General features: G+C 34.3%; 1 protein-coding gene across 1 annotated transcript in view; it reads right to left on the reverse strand.

The window, feature by feature from the left end:
- Positions 1 to 17,947, reverse strand: part of LOC111046325 (superoxide dismutase [Cu-Zn], chloroplastic) — a 120,079-nt gene that overhangs the window by 74,984 nt on the left and 27,148 nt on the right. The window contains exon 2 of the mRNA XM_039436638.1: positions 488 to 1,591. Coding sequence (XP_039292572.1) covers positions 488 to 556 — 69 coding nt within the window. The 5' untranslated portion in view covers positions 557 to 1,591. The remainder of the gene's footprint in view (positions 1 to 487; positions 1,592 to 17,947) is intronic.

Here is a 17,947-nt window from a genome sequence, read left to right on the forward strand (position 1 = left end):
TTATTATCATTCTGCAAATATTTTTCACTTCAATATTATTCCACTTTACAAAACTATCTCCTTACCTACCATTTCTTTTTGATAGAGAGTTAGTGGGGAGGATATTTTTAATATTCTTTCCGAAGAATGGACATTGATATGTCCAAAGCTCCGCCAATTTATGTAGATGCATAACAATATGATTATTATCTATAGTTATTATATTACAAATTGCTTTTTCATATCATATACAGTTCAATAATTATTTTCTAAGTCTATATTATGTAAATCCATCTATAATTTTGCTGTATTGTAAGCTATTGTATATAAGTGTATAAGCCAGTATATATTGTAATCTACATAAATAAAGTACTCAATCAATCAATTTCTTATTTATTCCTATCTAACTACCTTTTCATTCTATTGCACATTTTTCAACTATTCCCTCATCTACCAATTTTCACCACTTTTCTACACTAATATTTATCATAATTTCTCTTTCACTCACCTCTGAAGCAGCAGATACAGCGGCAACAAAGAGCACCAGGAGAGAGAGCACCGATTTGCAAGTTGCCATTTTGAAACTTGTTTTGCGATCGACGCAATTCGTATTGGAGATACCGGTTACTTAGACGCGGAGGTACTGGACGTTATGAGGTACTGGAGGTACTGACACAGGTTGGAGAGAACTGTTCACTGGCAGCTTCAGCTGAATACTGAACGCTCAAACTGTCTGAAGCTTGGCTCAAGAATTGAGTCTCGCCGGTGAGAGAGACGGAGATCGGGTGAGCGAGAGAGAGGCTGGTTGATGTTCCTCTTCTTCTTCAACTTCTTGACTGTCTCCTACTTCTTCTTCCACTTCTTCTTCAACTACTTCGCTGTTTTCTTCTTCTTCTTTCACTACTTCTTCGCGGTCTTGTTATACTGTCTTGTTCCTCTACAATATTCTTCTTTGCGGTCTTCTTCTCCTACTTCTTCTTCTTCTTCTTCTTCTTCTTCTTCTTCTTTTTCTTCTTCTACTACTACTACTTCTTCACGTTCTTGCACTCCTCAGTCTCCTACTTCCTCACGTTCTTCTTCTTCCTCTTCTTCAAGATATCGTTCCTCTTTCGCGATATTATTCTTCTTCCTCACCCTCTTCCACTTCTATGCGTCTTCTTCTCGTTCTTCTTCTCTCCTCTTCTTCAAGATTTTGTTCCTCTACTATTTCTCGTTCTCTCTTCTGCTCTGAGTTCTGTAGGGTTTTCTTTTCTACTTCTTCTCCCTTGTCTTCACGTTCTTTCTCTTCTACTTCTGCTTCAGTTTCCCACTTTTTTCGTGCTGTAATCCTCAGTTCTCGTTCTATATTCTATTTTATCTTCTTCACTTCTTCAAGTTGTTCTATTACTTACCTAATTCTTTTATTTTTCTACTTCTTATTATTTTTATTTTCCTGATCTTCCTTCCTTAATTGATATACTTCTCACTATTTTCTCTGCTACTTATCTGCAATTCTTCTTCTCCTTCTTCTTCTTCTTCTTCTTTTCCTACTTCTTCCTCATCTCTCCAACCACTGATCACCTTCCCTCTTTCTTCTCCTTTCTCTTCTGGTATTCTCTCAAGAACGGATGATCTGAAACAAAAGAAAATTACGTTATAACAATAAGTTTATAAGAATATTACCATAGAGAAACAATAGCTTGAGTAGATATCCCATGGTATAGGGCGTTCATGTCGCAACTTTTACTGTTATCTCAAGCCTGTAGTCCACGTAGTTCTTTCCTGTGAAGTTTTATGACGCTGGTAGTCTCTCATATTGTGCCGTTCATACACTCTTACCCGGTCAAAACAGTAAAAATCGACAATAATCGACAGTAATCGGCTTGAGATAACAGTAAAAGCTGCGACATAAACGCCCTATACCATGGGATATCTACTTACGCTATTGTTTCTCTATGATATTACTTATTGGGCATATTATTTATATGAGTTGTCACAGCAATTTGAAAATCTTTGATCGAGCTCTTCTCCTTCTAAATCAACTAGTATCCTGCTATAGTGAGGTCCACGTTATAATGGCAGTGATTGATAAACAATGGTATTGCTATCCTTGTCTATCATTCAACAAAGCGGATAGCGCTATCTCTTTCTCGCTTTGCCCTGCTACTCAGATCGTCTTTCAACAATGTAGAATTGATAATTGAAGAGCTCCATTCCAAAACCAAAGTAAAAAACTAATTTGTTGGCAAATTGTGAAAAACTCTTGCTGAATCACTGAACTCGCTGTATGCTCTGTGCCACTGAATTCTCGCTGGAAATTAATTCATCAATAGAAGAATAATATGTATATTTTTCAAAGTTTTTATTCAATTTATCTAACCATTTTTTGTAGAAATAAGACTGCACATGCGCAGAAACATGGCATGGATTGGAAAAAACGACTAGTTGACAGCTTTAAGAAGCAGGTTTTGGCAAGAAACACACTAGCAAATAATAGAGTCATTTGTTTTGATGAGATATAACCTGAAAAACAGAAATCGGAAAAAATTAACTTAGCAGGTTTTGAAATGGAGCTCTTCAATTAGTTAACAAAATATTTCATCTCAATTATGAATTCATTGAAAAATATAAATTCGTGCTTAATAAAATATAATCTATTATTTCAAACGAGAATGAACAGTTAATATTACATCAATAAACCTCTATCAGCTACCGTCTATAGGAGGCATTGACAAGACAGAGGATCAGCAACGTTTTTCTCCTATCTTTTTTCCACTGCCATTATAACGTGGACCTCACTACAGGAAAAGTTTTAGTTTATCCAAACTGAAATTCAATCTTGGAAAAGCTGGGATCAACTTATAACCACAACTTGACAAGATAAGCTAAGATAATCAAGATAACCCAACCTGAAATTCAATCTGGGAAAATTTTGAAATCAACTTATAAACACAAAACTTGTTATAAGATAATCTGAGCACATTTTAATCTAGAGATGCGTACAGATATATGCGCCGCGAACATGGGCAATTCATTTTTAATCAGCTGACTATATTTGTATTTCTACAGAAACGGTATAAGATACAGATATAAAAAGCTTGGCATCAGCTGATTAAAAGTGAATTGCTCATTTTCGCGGCACGTATATCTGTACGCACATGAAAATTCACTTTTAATCAGCTGACTATATCTGTATTTTTACAGAAACGGTATCATACAGATATAAAAAGCTTGGAATCAGCTGATTAAAAGTGAATTGCTCATGTTCGCGGCGCGTAAATCTGTACGCACCTTTAGAAAACCAACTCATAGTATAGCTTGACCCACTAACTAAACAAGAAAGAAACCCACATAGCAAGGTGAATTGAGGTCCCACCTCAACTTTTGAGGTCCCACCTCAACTTTTAAGGTCCCACCTCAACTTTTGAGGTCCCACCTCAAATTTTTCTCACGAAATTCAGAACATAGTAGGTTTTTAATATAAAAATTTGATTGCACTAGGTCTCATCCAAGGGAAAACTCGCTGAAGGACATTAAAAGGATAATTATTATTCATCCTTGGAAAAACAGCTGTTAATAATTATTTCATCGTCTGTTGATGATGGAAGTGAGTGAGCGAGTTCATGTCAAAATTATGATTCACTATGTTGTACTTTTGTAATCATTCAATTAGGTACTTAGTGCCCGGTTGCAAAAAAGCCGGGTTATTTTCAATCCTGATTAATTCCAGTAGACCGATCTTTTTGAAATGGTCTTCTCTGATTTGGTTCACGTGGAATTATTCAGGATTAAAATTTAACCGGACTTGTGCAACCGGGCCTTTGTGAGGAAAATTTTTGCATTCCTCTGGGAATCAATCGCAATTCACTGTGATTAGATAGAAAATTTCTGTATGATCTATATTATTATAATTTTTTCTTTTGTAAAATTTTTTTTATGCTATTGTACTCCAGAGCGAAGCTTATCCCCGATATTTTTTAAATAATTTAATAATGAATTTTCATAATTCAGATGGAATATTTTGTCAATCAATTATTAATTCTACATTGTTAAAAGACGATCCAACAACAGAGCGAACCGAGAAAGAGATAGGTCTATCCGCTTTGTTTAATGATAGACAAGGATAGCAATACCATTGCTAATCAAACACTGCCATTACAACGTGGATCTCACTATAGAAAACCGACTCAGAGCAGGCCCATAGCGTGGCCCTCAAACTAAACTAGCAGTTCTGTGAACAGTAGACCTCACGCAGTATTCTCATCCGCAAGTACCTGATTGAAACTATAGACCTTACAGAAAAACAGTAATAGACTGGCTTCTCCACACATCTGTGTAATCACTTGTCAGCTGATTTATGATGAATAATTCTATAGTCTGATTTTTACTTTAATATTGGCGTATGAAGGAGGCTCCTTTTTCCTTTATATTATCCTTGAAATGCAAAATTTTCAAAAACCTTGTATATACGTCGACGCGCAATTAAAAAAGGAACATACCTGTCAAATTTCATGGAAATCTATTACCGCGTTTCGCCGTAAATGCGCAACATATAAACATATAAACATTTAAACATTATTTAAAATTTGAACAATCGAACATTTAAACATTAAGAGAAATGCCAAACCGTCGACTTGAATCTTAGACCTCACTTCGCTCGGTCAACAAGAAAGAAACCCACACAGAAAGGTGAATTTAGTTTCTACCTTAATTCCCTCAACAAGATAAGCGATTTAACTGCTATTACCAGAGACTAATGAACTAGGTCTCTCTCTAAACAGTATCTCTACTCTATGCCATTACTCATCAGTTACTGATATCGGTCAGTTTACTTGACGTTATCAGTGACGTAATTCTGAAAGCTCAGACAGGAAAGCTTAACGAAAGCTTAACTGAAGCAATCAATCAAACCTGACCGGTTATGTCGTGATAGCCGGGGGACATTTGAATTCGCCTCCAAACTGTTAAGTGAATTATAGATAATTTGGGGCTCTGATATACATGCCGAAACTATATCACACTCTATGATTATAGTGTAGACTACATAGAAATGAGAATAAAATTTTGAAATAGACAATTTGATGTAGATTATATACTATGAGCACTGATATAATATTATTATTATTATTATTATTATTATTATCAATAATATTATTCCTCATCCATTTCACTATCCATGACGAACTGCAAGTAATAATCTGTTTTTGTACTATTCTCAACGATACTACAGACTAATTTTTTACTTTCCTTGCCTTATTACCATAGGTAAGGAAAGTATTGCTTTCCGAAAAAAAATTAAGGTACCCCAATTTCTACATTTCTATACGTTTCAAGGTCCCCTGAGTCCGAAAAAGTGGTTTTTGGGTATTGGTCTGTATGTGTGTGTGATGAGTGTATGTGCGTCTGTGTACACGATATCTCATCTCCCAATCAACGGAATGACTTGAAATTTGGAACTTAAGGTCCTTACAATATAAGGATCCGACTCGAACAATTTCGATCAAATGCAATTCATGATAGCGGCTGAAATGGCGGAAATGTTGTCAAAAACAGGGTTTTTCGCGATTTTCTCGAAAACGGCTCCAACGATTTTGATCAAATCTATACCTAGAATAGTTATTGATAAGCTCTATCAACTGCCACAAGTCCCATATCTGTAAAAATTTCAGGAGCTCCACCCCATCTATGCGAAGTATGATTTTAGTTTCCCAATTATCAGGCAGACTATAATCAATTATCAGTGATCAATTATCAAGCTTCAGATACTATTTAAACAAAAAATTTCAAGTGGAAAAGATTGAGCATAAAAACTCTACAATTAATGTTCAGTAACATTTTCACCTGAAATTCAAAATAAGCTCGAAATTCAAGAAAATGTTATTATTCCAATTGCCAACTTGTGGCAACTGTTGATTCTATTAAATTATTCACTATTCGAAGAGATAGCACACCTCGTGTGTCTCCAGCGTTATTGTCCTGTCACCAGTTGGCTCAGATCTTAGGATAGTAGACTTGAGATGCGCGTGAACACTAGCGTCAGGTGATCAATTTTCAACGGCAAGGAAAGTTGTGTGAGTGCGCAACTCCAGATTTTTTGAATATTGATTATTAAAAAATCCTAAAGCGTTCCACTTGTGAGTACTAGTTTGAATAACTGATATTCAAAAATTATACTGTAGTGTCGTTGAAAATAATTCAATAACGGGATATTATTCCTTCTTTTCTGTCCTATGAGCAACATTAATATACTGTATACTAGATTTATATAGTCTTGAAATACGTCATGTAGATGCTGTGTATCACATCTCTGGATATTTCACATAAACAACTTGAGGTTTTTTTGAAATGAAATGAAAATTATGGAGTACCTTGGGATATTGCCTCAAGTTACATAATACTTTTCTATAACATAACTCTCTGTATCAGTCAGGGTAAAAAAAAGTGTTGACTATGTGCTGTATTGCTATATTTACTCTGATATCTGTTTATGCATACCAAGGACTACATTTTCCATGTATTCTATCACATGCTATGTTTGTGAGACACCTGTAGGTGTATCCCTCAGGTTAACTTGTAAGGTTACAGCCTCAATATACCGGGTGTTTCAAAAAGAATGACCCAATCTTGAACAGTTATACTTATGTTGAGAAATGGTGCACGCAAACCAATTTTACATAAAAGTACTCACAGAAGTATCAAGTGTCAAGCTCGGGCGACATCTGGACGGTAGCCAAATTCATCCCAGACTGTTTGCAAGATGTCTGTTTTCTCGGACTGTAGCTACTGCATCAGTTACCCTGGTTTTTAGCTGCTCAATATCAAGTGCTAAGGGAGGAATAACGTTAAAGATAGTTCCTCTCTTAGCACTTGATATTGAGGAGCTAGAAACCAGGATAACTGATGCAGTAGCTACAGTCCGAGAAGACATCTTGCGAACAGTCTGGGATGAATTTGGCTACCGTCTAGATGTCGTCCGAGCCTCAAAAGGAGGGCACATACAACACTTATCATAAACTTCATACTTCTGCGAGTAATTCTATGTGAAATTGGTTTGTGTGTATCATTTCTCAAAATAAATATAACTGTTTATAGACATTCTTTTTAAAACACCGGGTGTTTATCTGGAATATTCTTGTTCTATTGTAGTAAAATAAACAAAGAACGAAACTATGAAGTATAGTGAGTTGGAAAGTGTGAATATAAAAGAATGTATAGTTGATTTTGTTGTATGGGAGAAGGTAAGTACTCGTATGTTTTCTTATCATACGATCTTTGGGTGGGTTTCGAATAATCGAGAAGAATTTATGAACTCATGAATGATTAAGCGATTCAGCTTCTCAATTGGTCATTTATCCAAGTATATAATCTTGAAGGCCTACGCTTATACGAGCTTAATCTTTACTTATGTCGAAGAAATGTTTCAATAGGTCAAGGTAATAATAATCAATTTCTATGTCAAATTATCTTTCCCTGTTCTTTTTGTCGTATTTTTGATGTAGTGGAATTTTCTCTTCTTCACTGTAGACATGTACTCTCTCTAAAGATATAACGATTTTTAAAGATGAAGTCAAATGAGATCAAATTGGAATAGAATCTCATGAAATAAAGTAAGATTGAAATGAAAGATGAGATGAAAAGTGAGATGAAATTAAAAAATTGGAATAGAATCTCATAAAATACATAAGATTCTCATGAAATAAAATAAATTTATGAAAAACATTCATTAACTCAAGTCGATTAACCTCTAGCTTTAGTTTCGTAGATTGACTTTAAATCAATTTTACACAGAGTAAATTATTGACTGATATCAATCAGAAGTTAAGTAGTGGATCGTTGAGTCAAAGACTAGTCAACAAATGTTTAATAACAATGAGATTGACAGACTCTCAAAATCTCTTAAAACAAATTATTAGAAATATTGCTGCCTCAAGAAGTGAACTTGTAGCTTCACAAATTACTGTAAATTTAAGGCTTCAAAACCAATTACAGATTTGACACCCTATGACCTCATAACACTTTACGGCCTCGAAAATTCGTCGAATAACCATAACCATACAACTTTCATCTACCTTATCATCATTCTCAGCTATTTCCTAGTCAAATCCACGTCAATCTGTCAGTAACGATTGAATAAGTAGCTATAGTGTTCCATATATGGGGAATTCTGACTGTAAAGTCAATCACACTCTATTATAGTGAGGTCCACGTTATAATGACAGTGTTTGATTAGCAATGGTATTGCTATCCTTGTCCATCATTCAACAAAGCGGATAGCGCTATCTCTTTCTCGCTTTGCTCTGTTGCCAGATCGTCTTTCAACAATGTAGAATAAATTGATAATACATTAACAAGGTATTTCCTATTAATTATGAAATTATTGTGAATATATAATTTCTTGCTTAATAAGATATAATTGATCATTTTAAACGAGAAACCTGTATTGATTACATCAATAAACCTGTATCAGCTACCGTCTATAGAAGGCATTGACTTGACAGAGGATCGGCAACGCTGTTTGCTATCTTTCTCCACTGCCATTATAGGAACAGATTTAAAACGTAGTTTGCTCTAGATTCACACCGATAACTTGATAGGATTCTCTCTATATTGTCAGTTATCTGCATCTAGAATATCAATACCTTTCATTTAACTAATACTGACGACATAGTGTGTTTGATTTTAGACTGGCAGTATTTCCCATAAATAACATGGAAGGTTCTCATTTAATAGATTCTGACAGTTCAATGGAAATCTCACTGTATTTACCAATACCCTGACATAGACTATAGTGAGGTCCACGTTATAATGGCAGTGGAGAAAGATAGGAGAAAAACGTTGCCGATCCTTTGTCTCGTCAATGCCTTCTATAGACGGTAGCTGATACAGGTTTATTGATATAATATTAGACTGTTTATTCTCGTTTAAAATAATCAATTATATCTTATTAAGCAAGAAATTATATTTTTCCATTATTTCATAATGAAGTTTCATGATTAAGATGAGATATTTTGTTAATGTAATATTAAACTGTTCATTCTCGTTTGAAATAATAAATTATATTTTATTGAGCAAGAAATTATATTCTTCAATAGTTTCATAATCAAGATGGAATATTTTGTTAATTATCTATTAATTGTACATTGTTAAAAGACGATCTAACAAACAGAGCAAATGGGGAAGAGATAGCGCTATCAGCTTTGTTGATTGATAGACAAGGATAGCAATACCATTGCTAATCAAACACTGCCATTATAACGTGGACCTCACTGTAGTAAGACTGTAGTCATCACTGCTTATAAGTTACATCAATGCATTCCATTTAATAAACTCTGACAGTTTTAAGAGAATCGAACTAGTGGACAACCTTGCTCCCTGCCTCTCAACCTGTAGACCCCGTCGATTTCATTATCGAGCAAAACAAGATGCTCTTCAGGTGTCATAAATTAGGCTAATGCCTTGAATAATGGAATGTGTATTGCCTTAGGCATTCACTTTTCTAGTTTGAGTAGGCATATAAACGAACCTGGTTGTTGCAAGGAGATTCTGAGAAAAGTATTGAGATTTTTCCTTGAGCGCTTTTAGGACTTTTTTCTGATATGATATTATAGTGAGGTCCACGTTATAGTGGCAAATTTGATTTAAATGTAAAATGCAATCCTTATCTATTTTATTGAACAGGTAAACACATGTTAAGCAAGGATCTATTTTGAAACATGACAAACTGAGAACATGAAGTTATGAAATCTTGAAGAATTGAAATTGTCATACAACCATCTTTGGTTGATTAAGAATCTAATATCGAGGCACCGAGCTTCGCTCTTTATTTATTTATCCTTATTATTTATCCTCTTGTATAATAGGATAAATAAATAAAGAGCGGAGCTCGGTGCCCTGATATTAGATTCTTAGCGATGTATTAAGCGAGCAATTTCTATATGTATCTTCATATTTTTATATTTATTGTGGTGCGTTTTTTTTTTTTTTTGATGGCTTCACACATGTAGGGTGGTGTAATGCTGTATTTAAATGCCTCACGTATGTACGGTGAATCTTGTACTGAGTCAATGGTGTAGCGGCTATAAATTTTGCAATTGCGTATGTGGACGCTGAGTGTACACCAGACTGATTGATCCACTACAAGATTCAATACAATTGTCGGAATCGCGGGAGGCCTAAACGCTCGCTCACCCTTGATTCTTCTAATGACAAATTGTATAGTGATGAAATTTTTATAAGCAGTGTAGCGATCGCTAAACACTGAATACGGATACCTTAAAATTATTACCAGTGAAGAATGAGCATACAAAATCATACAGGTCGAGCAAAAATCCCGATGTAGATAATTTACGGGACTGCGTCTCTAATAAGTTCTGAAGATTAAAATACGGTATTTGGACCAAATATCGTTCAGAATATATTTCGAGAACAGAGTCTGTCGGGTTTTAAGCTCTATTGTAGGAATTATATGATCTATGGCTGCATCTGCTGTACAATTGATGTGTTCGCTCCTAAGTCGAGGTAGGTAACAGATAAAAGCTGATATATGAGCAGGTAAGGACAAAGAATAAATATCTCGATCTGACCCCACTCGCTACATCCACTTAGACCTGTTCCAATATCCAGCTTAATTCAATTATTTCAATGATCGTATTCGATCGGTTCTTGATGATATAGAACGTATCAGACACAATAATTGACAGGCTTAAGAAATAATCGAACTCAGAAAGCGAATTAACAAAACTGAAATATATTATAATAAAATATATGATCATACAGTGCAGATTCAGAATTTGATTTACAGGTTGATAATAATTTAGCATTAACAGAATAGTTAAAAATTTTCTTGTGCTTGCATGATACCATGCGTGATTCAACAGAATTTTACGATTGATAAAATTGAACAGTTTTGAAAAAATAGTGAAAAAATGAATTATAAAAAATATTTTAAAATGCTCGGGGTCGTGGTTCAGGCAGCGGAGGATAGCTAATTAACTACAAGTTGTTATAAATTCAATATGAATAAATTCTAGGCTCTTAAATGCTAAAGCGCTTGTCGGCGTGGCCAATAATTTAACGAAGAAAAATTTATGTTTTTCTGCACTGAAATATTTTCGAAGCGTAGATTGGGGCCCCTTTTAAAACTTATAACTCACGTGAATTTCCTTGGCAGTCGTGGTTTTCTTCTTTAGATCAAAAATCGTTTGATCGGCAGCAATCCAGGCTTCGGTTTCAGCACGTGTGGAATTTTAATTTAAATATATCCTTCACCGAATTAATTAGGGATAATTTACTTTAAACTTTTAGTTTATCGATTGATGAAAAATAAATTTACAAATAACAAATAGATTGGCCTAAAATATCGGCTCACAAATAGAACATATAAAAATCGAACAAGAAATTTTCACAAATAGGTCTTGGTAACTATAAAAAGAGATCTGAACGGTGAGGATTTCAAAAGGGAAGTGCTGTCCTTTCTCTAAGCTTCTTGGCTAGACCTTTCTTCTGAGAATCTCGATGTAATAAATTTGCATAAAAATTTGCCATTGGTAGAACGCTTGTGACGTAGACATGACGTCAGTGGCAAGCAGTAGAATATAATTCTTTTAATTACAATAATAATTCAATTTATGTAATTCTTAAAACTGCTTAATCTTCTAGACATAGTTTCTCTCATACAATGTACATGTGCTAGCGTAAATGATAAGGCAGGGTTGTTGTCTGATAATAGATTAACATGTGTTGCTTTCAAACGATCACCTTCTTGGTGCTATTTCTATGCACTATGATTGGCTTAGGCTTGCCAAAGAGATTTAATTACCATGTGGTTCAGTTGAATTAATCATTAATAAATTAATATTCTTATACAATTTTTATTATGTTTGAGACGGTATAATTAATTCTGCCGTTTTATCAATAATATAATTTCATGCTATGACCTATTTAGTTACAATAAGACCTGACATATAATATAATTTCTTAAATAATAAATAATTTCAACGATAATACATACATTTATTTTTTTATTTGAAATTCTTGGTCCCTTATTGATAGTTTTATAATTTTTAGAGATGGTATTATATTACGTGAAGCCAGCATGACATTTGACAATACTTTGAATCAGTCAGCTGCGTTCGAACTGTTTTAAAAACATCTGATCGATAGTAAACAAAGTGTAACCTCAAAATCAATGAGCAATTCGTAATAATTTGTGCTTTATTTGCAAAATAATTATAATTTTATTGAATAATTTTCCTAGAAAATATTCGGTACAGAACGGTACTCTTATCTAATATACAGTTACTGATAAAGTAAGCTTATCGCTCGGTCGCTAACTATTCCTTTAGCAAATTCTTTCATTTTAAAAGGTAATCACAATTTTCTCTCTTCTCATGAGATCTATTTGAAAGATTCATCACATTATATATCTGGTTATTTATATCCAACGGATCTCGAAAACGGCTCCAACGATTTTCACGAAATTTGGAACATAGTAGGTTTATGATATAAAGATTCAATTTCACTAGGTCTCATCCTTGAAATAACTCGCTGAACGACATTAAAAGGATCATTCATCCTTTACTATCCAACTGTGGATAGTAAAAAAGTGAGTGTGTGAAAAATGAAAATATCGCATCCCCGAAATTCATAAGATGACATATAGCCAGCTGTGAAATATGAACACGATCAAAGAATTTTTTGAGAATTGTGTTCTGTTTATAACGAGCAAAGCTCGGTGCTCCGATATTTCTCTATTGATAAGCCGAACACAATATTCTTAAAAATGATTGGGGAAGGACAAACAGGCACAGCCTAAAACTGTTTCTTCCCCGAATTTTGATTTATAGACTATAAATGGTCCAAAAAGTAGGTTATGATCCATTCACTTGAATTCAGGTTCAATTTCCAGTCCAAATATTTGAGAACAAAAAAATTCTAATTTAGATTATTTACAAACCAAATTGAATAGCAAAATAGCAATAACACTCACTTAAAATTGTCAAATAATGATCAACTTTGAAATTTATGATATCTAGTTTAAAGGATTATCATGTCATGTCAACAAATCAGATTATGTTGATTAAATCGATTAAAAATTGTCTAGCTAGATAAAATTTCTCGCTGATTGATTATGATTACACAGCTGGAAATAGTTCTGTCTATCTCCCATACAGGCACACTCATCTTCTGTTATCGAGAGACGACAAAATTATCATCTGTTTTCCAAGGATGAATAACCTTTTAATGTCGTTCAGAGAGTTTTCCCAAGGATGAGACCTAGTGCAATCGATCTTTTATATCATAAACCTACTATGTTCCAAATTTCGTGAAAACCGTTAGAGCCGTTTTCGAGATCCGTTGAACATGAATAACCAGGTATAGGAATAACCAGATATAAAAATATAAACAGATATACAGAAATTGTTCGCTTAATAATATTATAGGATATGGAAAATTTCAAGTTGATCAGTTGAGTAATTCAGACGTGATGATGAGTCAAAAATAATTTTCCCATCCTGTTCGTGTATAAGCCAGTTCTTTCCTTTATTATAGTATGGATTATGATGATTGTGAAAAATATATTTCAATATATTAGCAAACAGAATATTCCCAATGAATATCCCACACTAATAATACTGAGGCTTGGTTGTACGAAAGCCGGTTGAATTTTAACCGTGATTAATTTCACGAGAACCAATCAGAGGAGACCTTTTTGAAAAGACGGCTTCTCTGATTGGTTCTTGTGAATCACAGATCATAGAATTCCAGAATTATAGACGGGAATTTCTTTAATCCATTAAGGTGTGTACAGATTTACGCGCCGCGAACATGAGCAATTCACTTTTAATCAGCTGATGCCAAGCTTTTTATATCTGTATCTTACCGTTTCTGTAAGAATACAGATAAGTCAGCTGATTAAAAGTGAATTTATCATGTTCACGGCGCGTATACCTGTACGCACCTTGAGAAATACAAAAAATGTATTACCAAAAACAAGAAATATTTTACAAATAGAACTGAATATTAAAATACAATAGTTTTTGGCGTGACTGGAAAAAGAAGCCTCGAGTTTAAAGAATAAAAAAAAATTTTTTTCAATCTAATAAAAGCAGTACAAATGAAACAATTCTGTTGTTGGATGATAATCTATAGATGTTGAATTTTATCAATAATCCAAGTACTTGATGAACAAAATATATATCATTTATTATTATAAAACGAAAATCCAAATTAAATGCTGTAATTCACCCCGAAGACTTCTGCTTCGGGCCTACAAATAATTTTTGAATAGTAGCGCTCATCGAATTTCCATCTAGCTGTTTACCCTGTTGTCAATATTTGCAGTAGCAGAAGTCTTCGGGGTGAATCACAGCATTTAATTTGGATTTATGTTTGATAATAATTAATTCATTAGCATTTGAATAATTGCAATATTTCAGGAATTTCCATCTGTAAAATATATATCCACAGAAAAATAATATTATGATTGTCGAGTTTTTGTAATTTTTACACAATAATAACAACTTTGTATTAATAAATGGTTGAAGCTACTCTTTTCAATACCTTAATCACGCTTAAAATTTAACCGGCTTTTGTGCAACCGGCACTTAGTTTTTAACTTTCTCGCAAAATGTACTATAGTGAGGTCCACGTTATAATGACAGTGAATAAAGATAGAAGAATAGCGATGGCGATTCTCTGCATTGATTAATCATATTTCTACACTGTCAAAAACATAATTGTCACGGTTGTGGACCTAGAAAAGGATATTAGCACCGGCTTTGTCGAAAGATAGACAAGGATAGCAAAACGGAAGTTGATCAAATACTGCCATTATAACGTGGACCTCACTATAGAGTGAGATTTACTGCAGTCTGGCAGTATTCCTCATTATACATTATCAACGCTTTCCATTAAAACAGATCTGACAGTTTTGAGTGAAACGCGCCACAAGAGATAATCTAAGTGGAGACTGAGTCTTGAGAGAGAAATCCGCGATCTTTCGAAACCGACCTGTATACCATAAAAACAGGTCTTGCAGGTTTACTGGTCTCCCAGGGTACAGTGCACTCTAACATGCACTCCCTCTGTCTTTAATGCACTCTTTTTCTTTCCTTTTTGTCTGCTTTACTCTCTTCCCGGTTCTGTTTCTCACTCTCTTATTCTCTCTTTGTTCTATCCTCAGTTTTGTCTACGTTTTCCATCGACTCTTTTTTCTCTATCTCCGTTTCTATTGTTTATCTACTCTTTCTATCCTCCATTCTCGGTATTTCTTCTTTTTTGGTAGAGAGTTAGTGGGGAGGATATTTTTAATATTCTTTCCGAAGAATGGACATTGATATGTCCAATGCTCCGCCAATTTATGTAGATGCATAACAATATAATTATTATCTATAGTTATTATATTACAGATTGCTCTTTCATATTATATACAGTTCAATAATTATTTTCTTAGTCTATATCATGTCAATTCATCTATAATTTTGCTGTATTCTAAGCTATTGTATATAAGTGTATAAGCCAGTATATATTGTAATCTACATAAATAAAGTACTCAATCAATTCTCCACTTTTTTTCTTGTATCTTCCCGACTTCATCTCCAGCTCCTCATTTTCTTCTCTCTCTTTGTTCTATCCCCGGTTTTGTCTCCGTTTTCCATCGTCTCTTCTTTCTCTATATTCCGTTTCTATTGTCCATCTACTCGTTTCTCCATTCTCTTCTCTCTTTGTTGTCTTTTTCCGGCTTCATTCCCCGTTTCTTATCTTCTCCTTTTCTCTCTTTGTTCTATCCCCGGTTTTGTTCCCGTTTTCCATCGTCACTTCTTTCTCTATCTCCGTTTCTATTGTTTATCTACTCGTTCCTCCATTATCCTCTCTCTTTGTTGTATCTTCCCGGTTCTATCTCCAGTTCCTCATTTTCTTCCCTTTCTTTGTTCTTTCCCCGGTTTTATTTCTGTTCTACATCGTCTCTTCTTTCTCTATCTCCGTTTCTATTGTTTATCTACTCCATTTTCCTCTCTATTTCTTGTATCTTCCCGGTTCTATCTCCAGTTCCTCATTTTCTTCTCTCTCTTTGTTCTATCCCCGGTTTTGTCCCCTTCTTCATCATTTCTTCTTTTTCTATTCCCTATTCTTCTCTTCTAGGGTACGGTGCAATCAGACATGCACTTCCTCTGTCTTTATTCCTCTCCTTATTGTCTGCTATACTTTCGTCCGGGTTTTATTCCCCGTACTTTATCTACTACTTCTCTCTCTTTTACTCTATTCTATTCTCTCGTTTTTTCTATTTGTTTTTTTCCGATTTTGTCCCCGTTTACCATCATTTCTTCTTTCTCCATTTCCATTTTTTTTTGTCCATCTACACAAGACAAAAATTGTTGTACTGTTTTCTTCAAGTGCCAATACACGTAAGCTCTTCCAGTATCCCGTACTCAATCTTAAATCCTCCCATATTCTATAGTGAGGTCCACGTTATAATGGCAGTGTTTGATTAGCAATTGTATTGCTATCCTTGTCTATCATTCAACAAAGCTGATAGCGCTATCTCTTTCTCACTTTGCTCTGAGGCCAGATAGTCTTTATTGATTGATTCTTTATCACAAATTGCAATGTATTGCCAGATCTTGCAAGACCCATTGCATACAAACACTACATTATGATAGAAACAAATAAAAAAATTACGTATTCAGAACAGAGAATAAATAATTATGTAGATGAGTTCAAATCCCGGCCCCGGGCAAGATATTTATCTCGGGCCACTCCCGTGTATCGGATGGACACGTTAAGCCGTCGGTCCCGGCTGCCTAAAAAGTAGTCGTTAGGTCATGTAAGAGGCCCTGAAATTGATCAGTTGCGACCTGAAAGCTCTGACACCAGACCTGAGCCAGCCAGGTCACTCGATATTATTATTATTAGTTGATAACTTCTAGAAACAAAGACTAGAACCTATTCTTTTAACAATTTAGAATTAATATTCAATATTTATTTTTAACGACATGGATAAAAATAGTAGATCCTTTTTCTTTTTAGTTCAAAAACAGATTATTACTTGCAGTTTGTCATGGATAATGAGACAGATGAGTGATATTTAATCTTAACTATGAAAATTCATTTTGAAATAATGAAAAAAATTTAATTTCTTGCTTAATAAAATGTAATTGATTATTTTAAACGAGAATGAACAGTTAAGGTTGGCGCACACAGATCGTCATCGAACGGACGGCACGCATCGGACGATTAGATTTGATACATTGTTTTCAATTGGAGTGCGCATACCTATACGATGCGAATAGGTAATTAAATGAAAATGAGCTTAAAAATAAGCTTCAAACCCTATATGATGCGGATAGGTATGCGCACTCCAATTGAAAACAATGCATCAAATCTAATCGTCCGATGCGTGCCGTTCGTCCGATGACGATCTCTGTGCGTCTACCTTTAATATTACATTAATAAACCCGTATCAGCTACAGTCTATAGAAGGCATCGACAAGGTGGAGGATTGGCAACGTTTTTCTCGTATTTTTCTCCACTGTCATCACAACGTTCACCTCACTGTAGTTCACAGATAGAAATTACTGAGATATTGCAATTATTCAAATGCTAATGAATTAAAAATTATTATTAAACGAAAATCCAAATTAAATGCTGTGATTGACCCCGAAGACTTCTGCTACTGCAAATATTGGCAACAGGGTAAACAGCTTGATGGAAATTCGATGAGCGCTACTATTCATTATATCAAAGTGATATTTTCGAACTCAGAATTTAAGTGATTTTATTCTATATTTTGTGAATATTTGAAGTTGGTTTTTTGTTTTAACGGAAGTTTCATTATCACTTATCTAAATTTGAATTCTTTGTTTTAGTTCTGATTCATAGTTTCAGATTGAAGATTTGGTTGTTGAAATTGGAGTGAGCATAACCTACATAATATTTGGACGATTTGTGACAAAATCAGGAAATTGAAGTAGTTTTGGGCAATAGCCTG

This window comes from Nilaparvata lugens, chromosome 10 (genome assembly GCF_014356525.2).
Source record: "Nilaparvata lugens isolate BPH chromosome 10, ASM1435652v1, whole genome shotgun sequence".
Classification (NCBI taxonomy): Eukaryota; Metazoa; Arthropoda; class Insecta; order Hemiptera; family Delphacidae; genus Nilaparvata; species Nilaparvata lugens.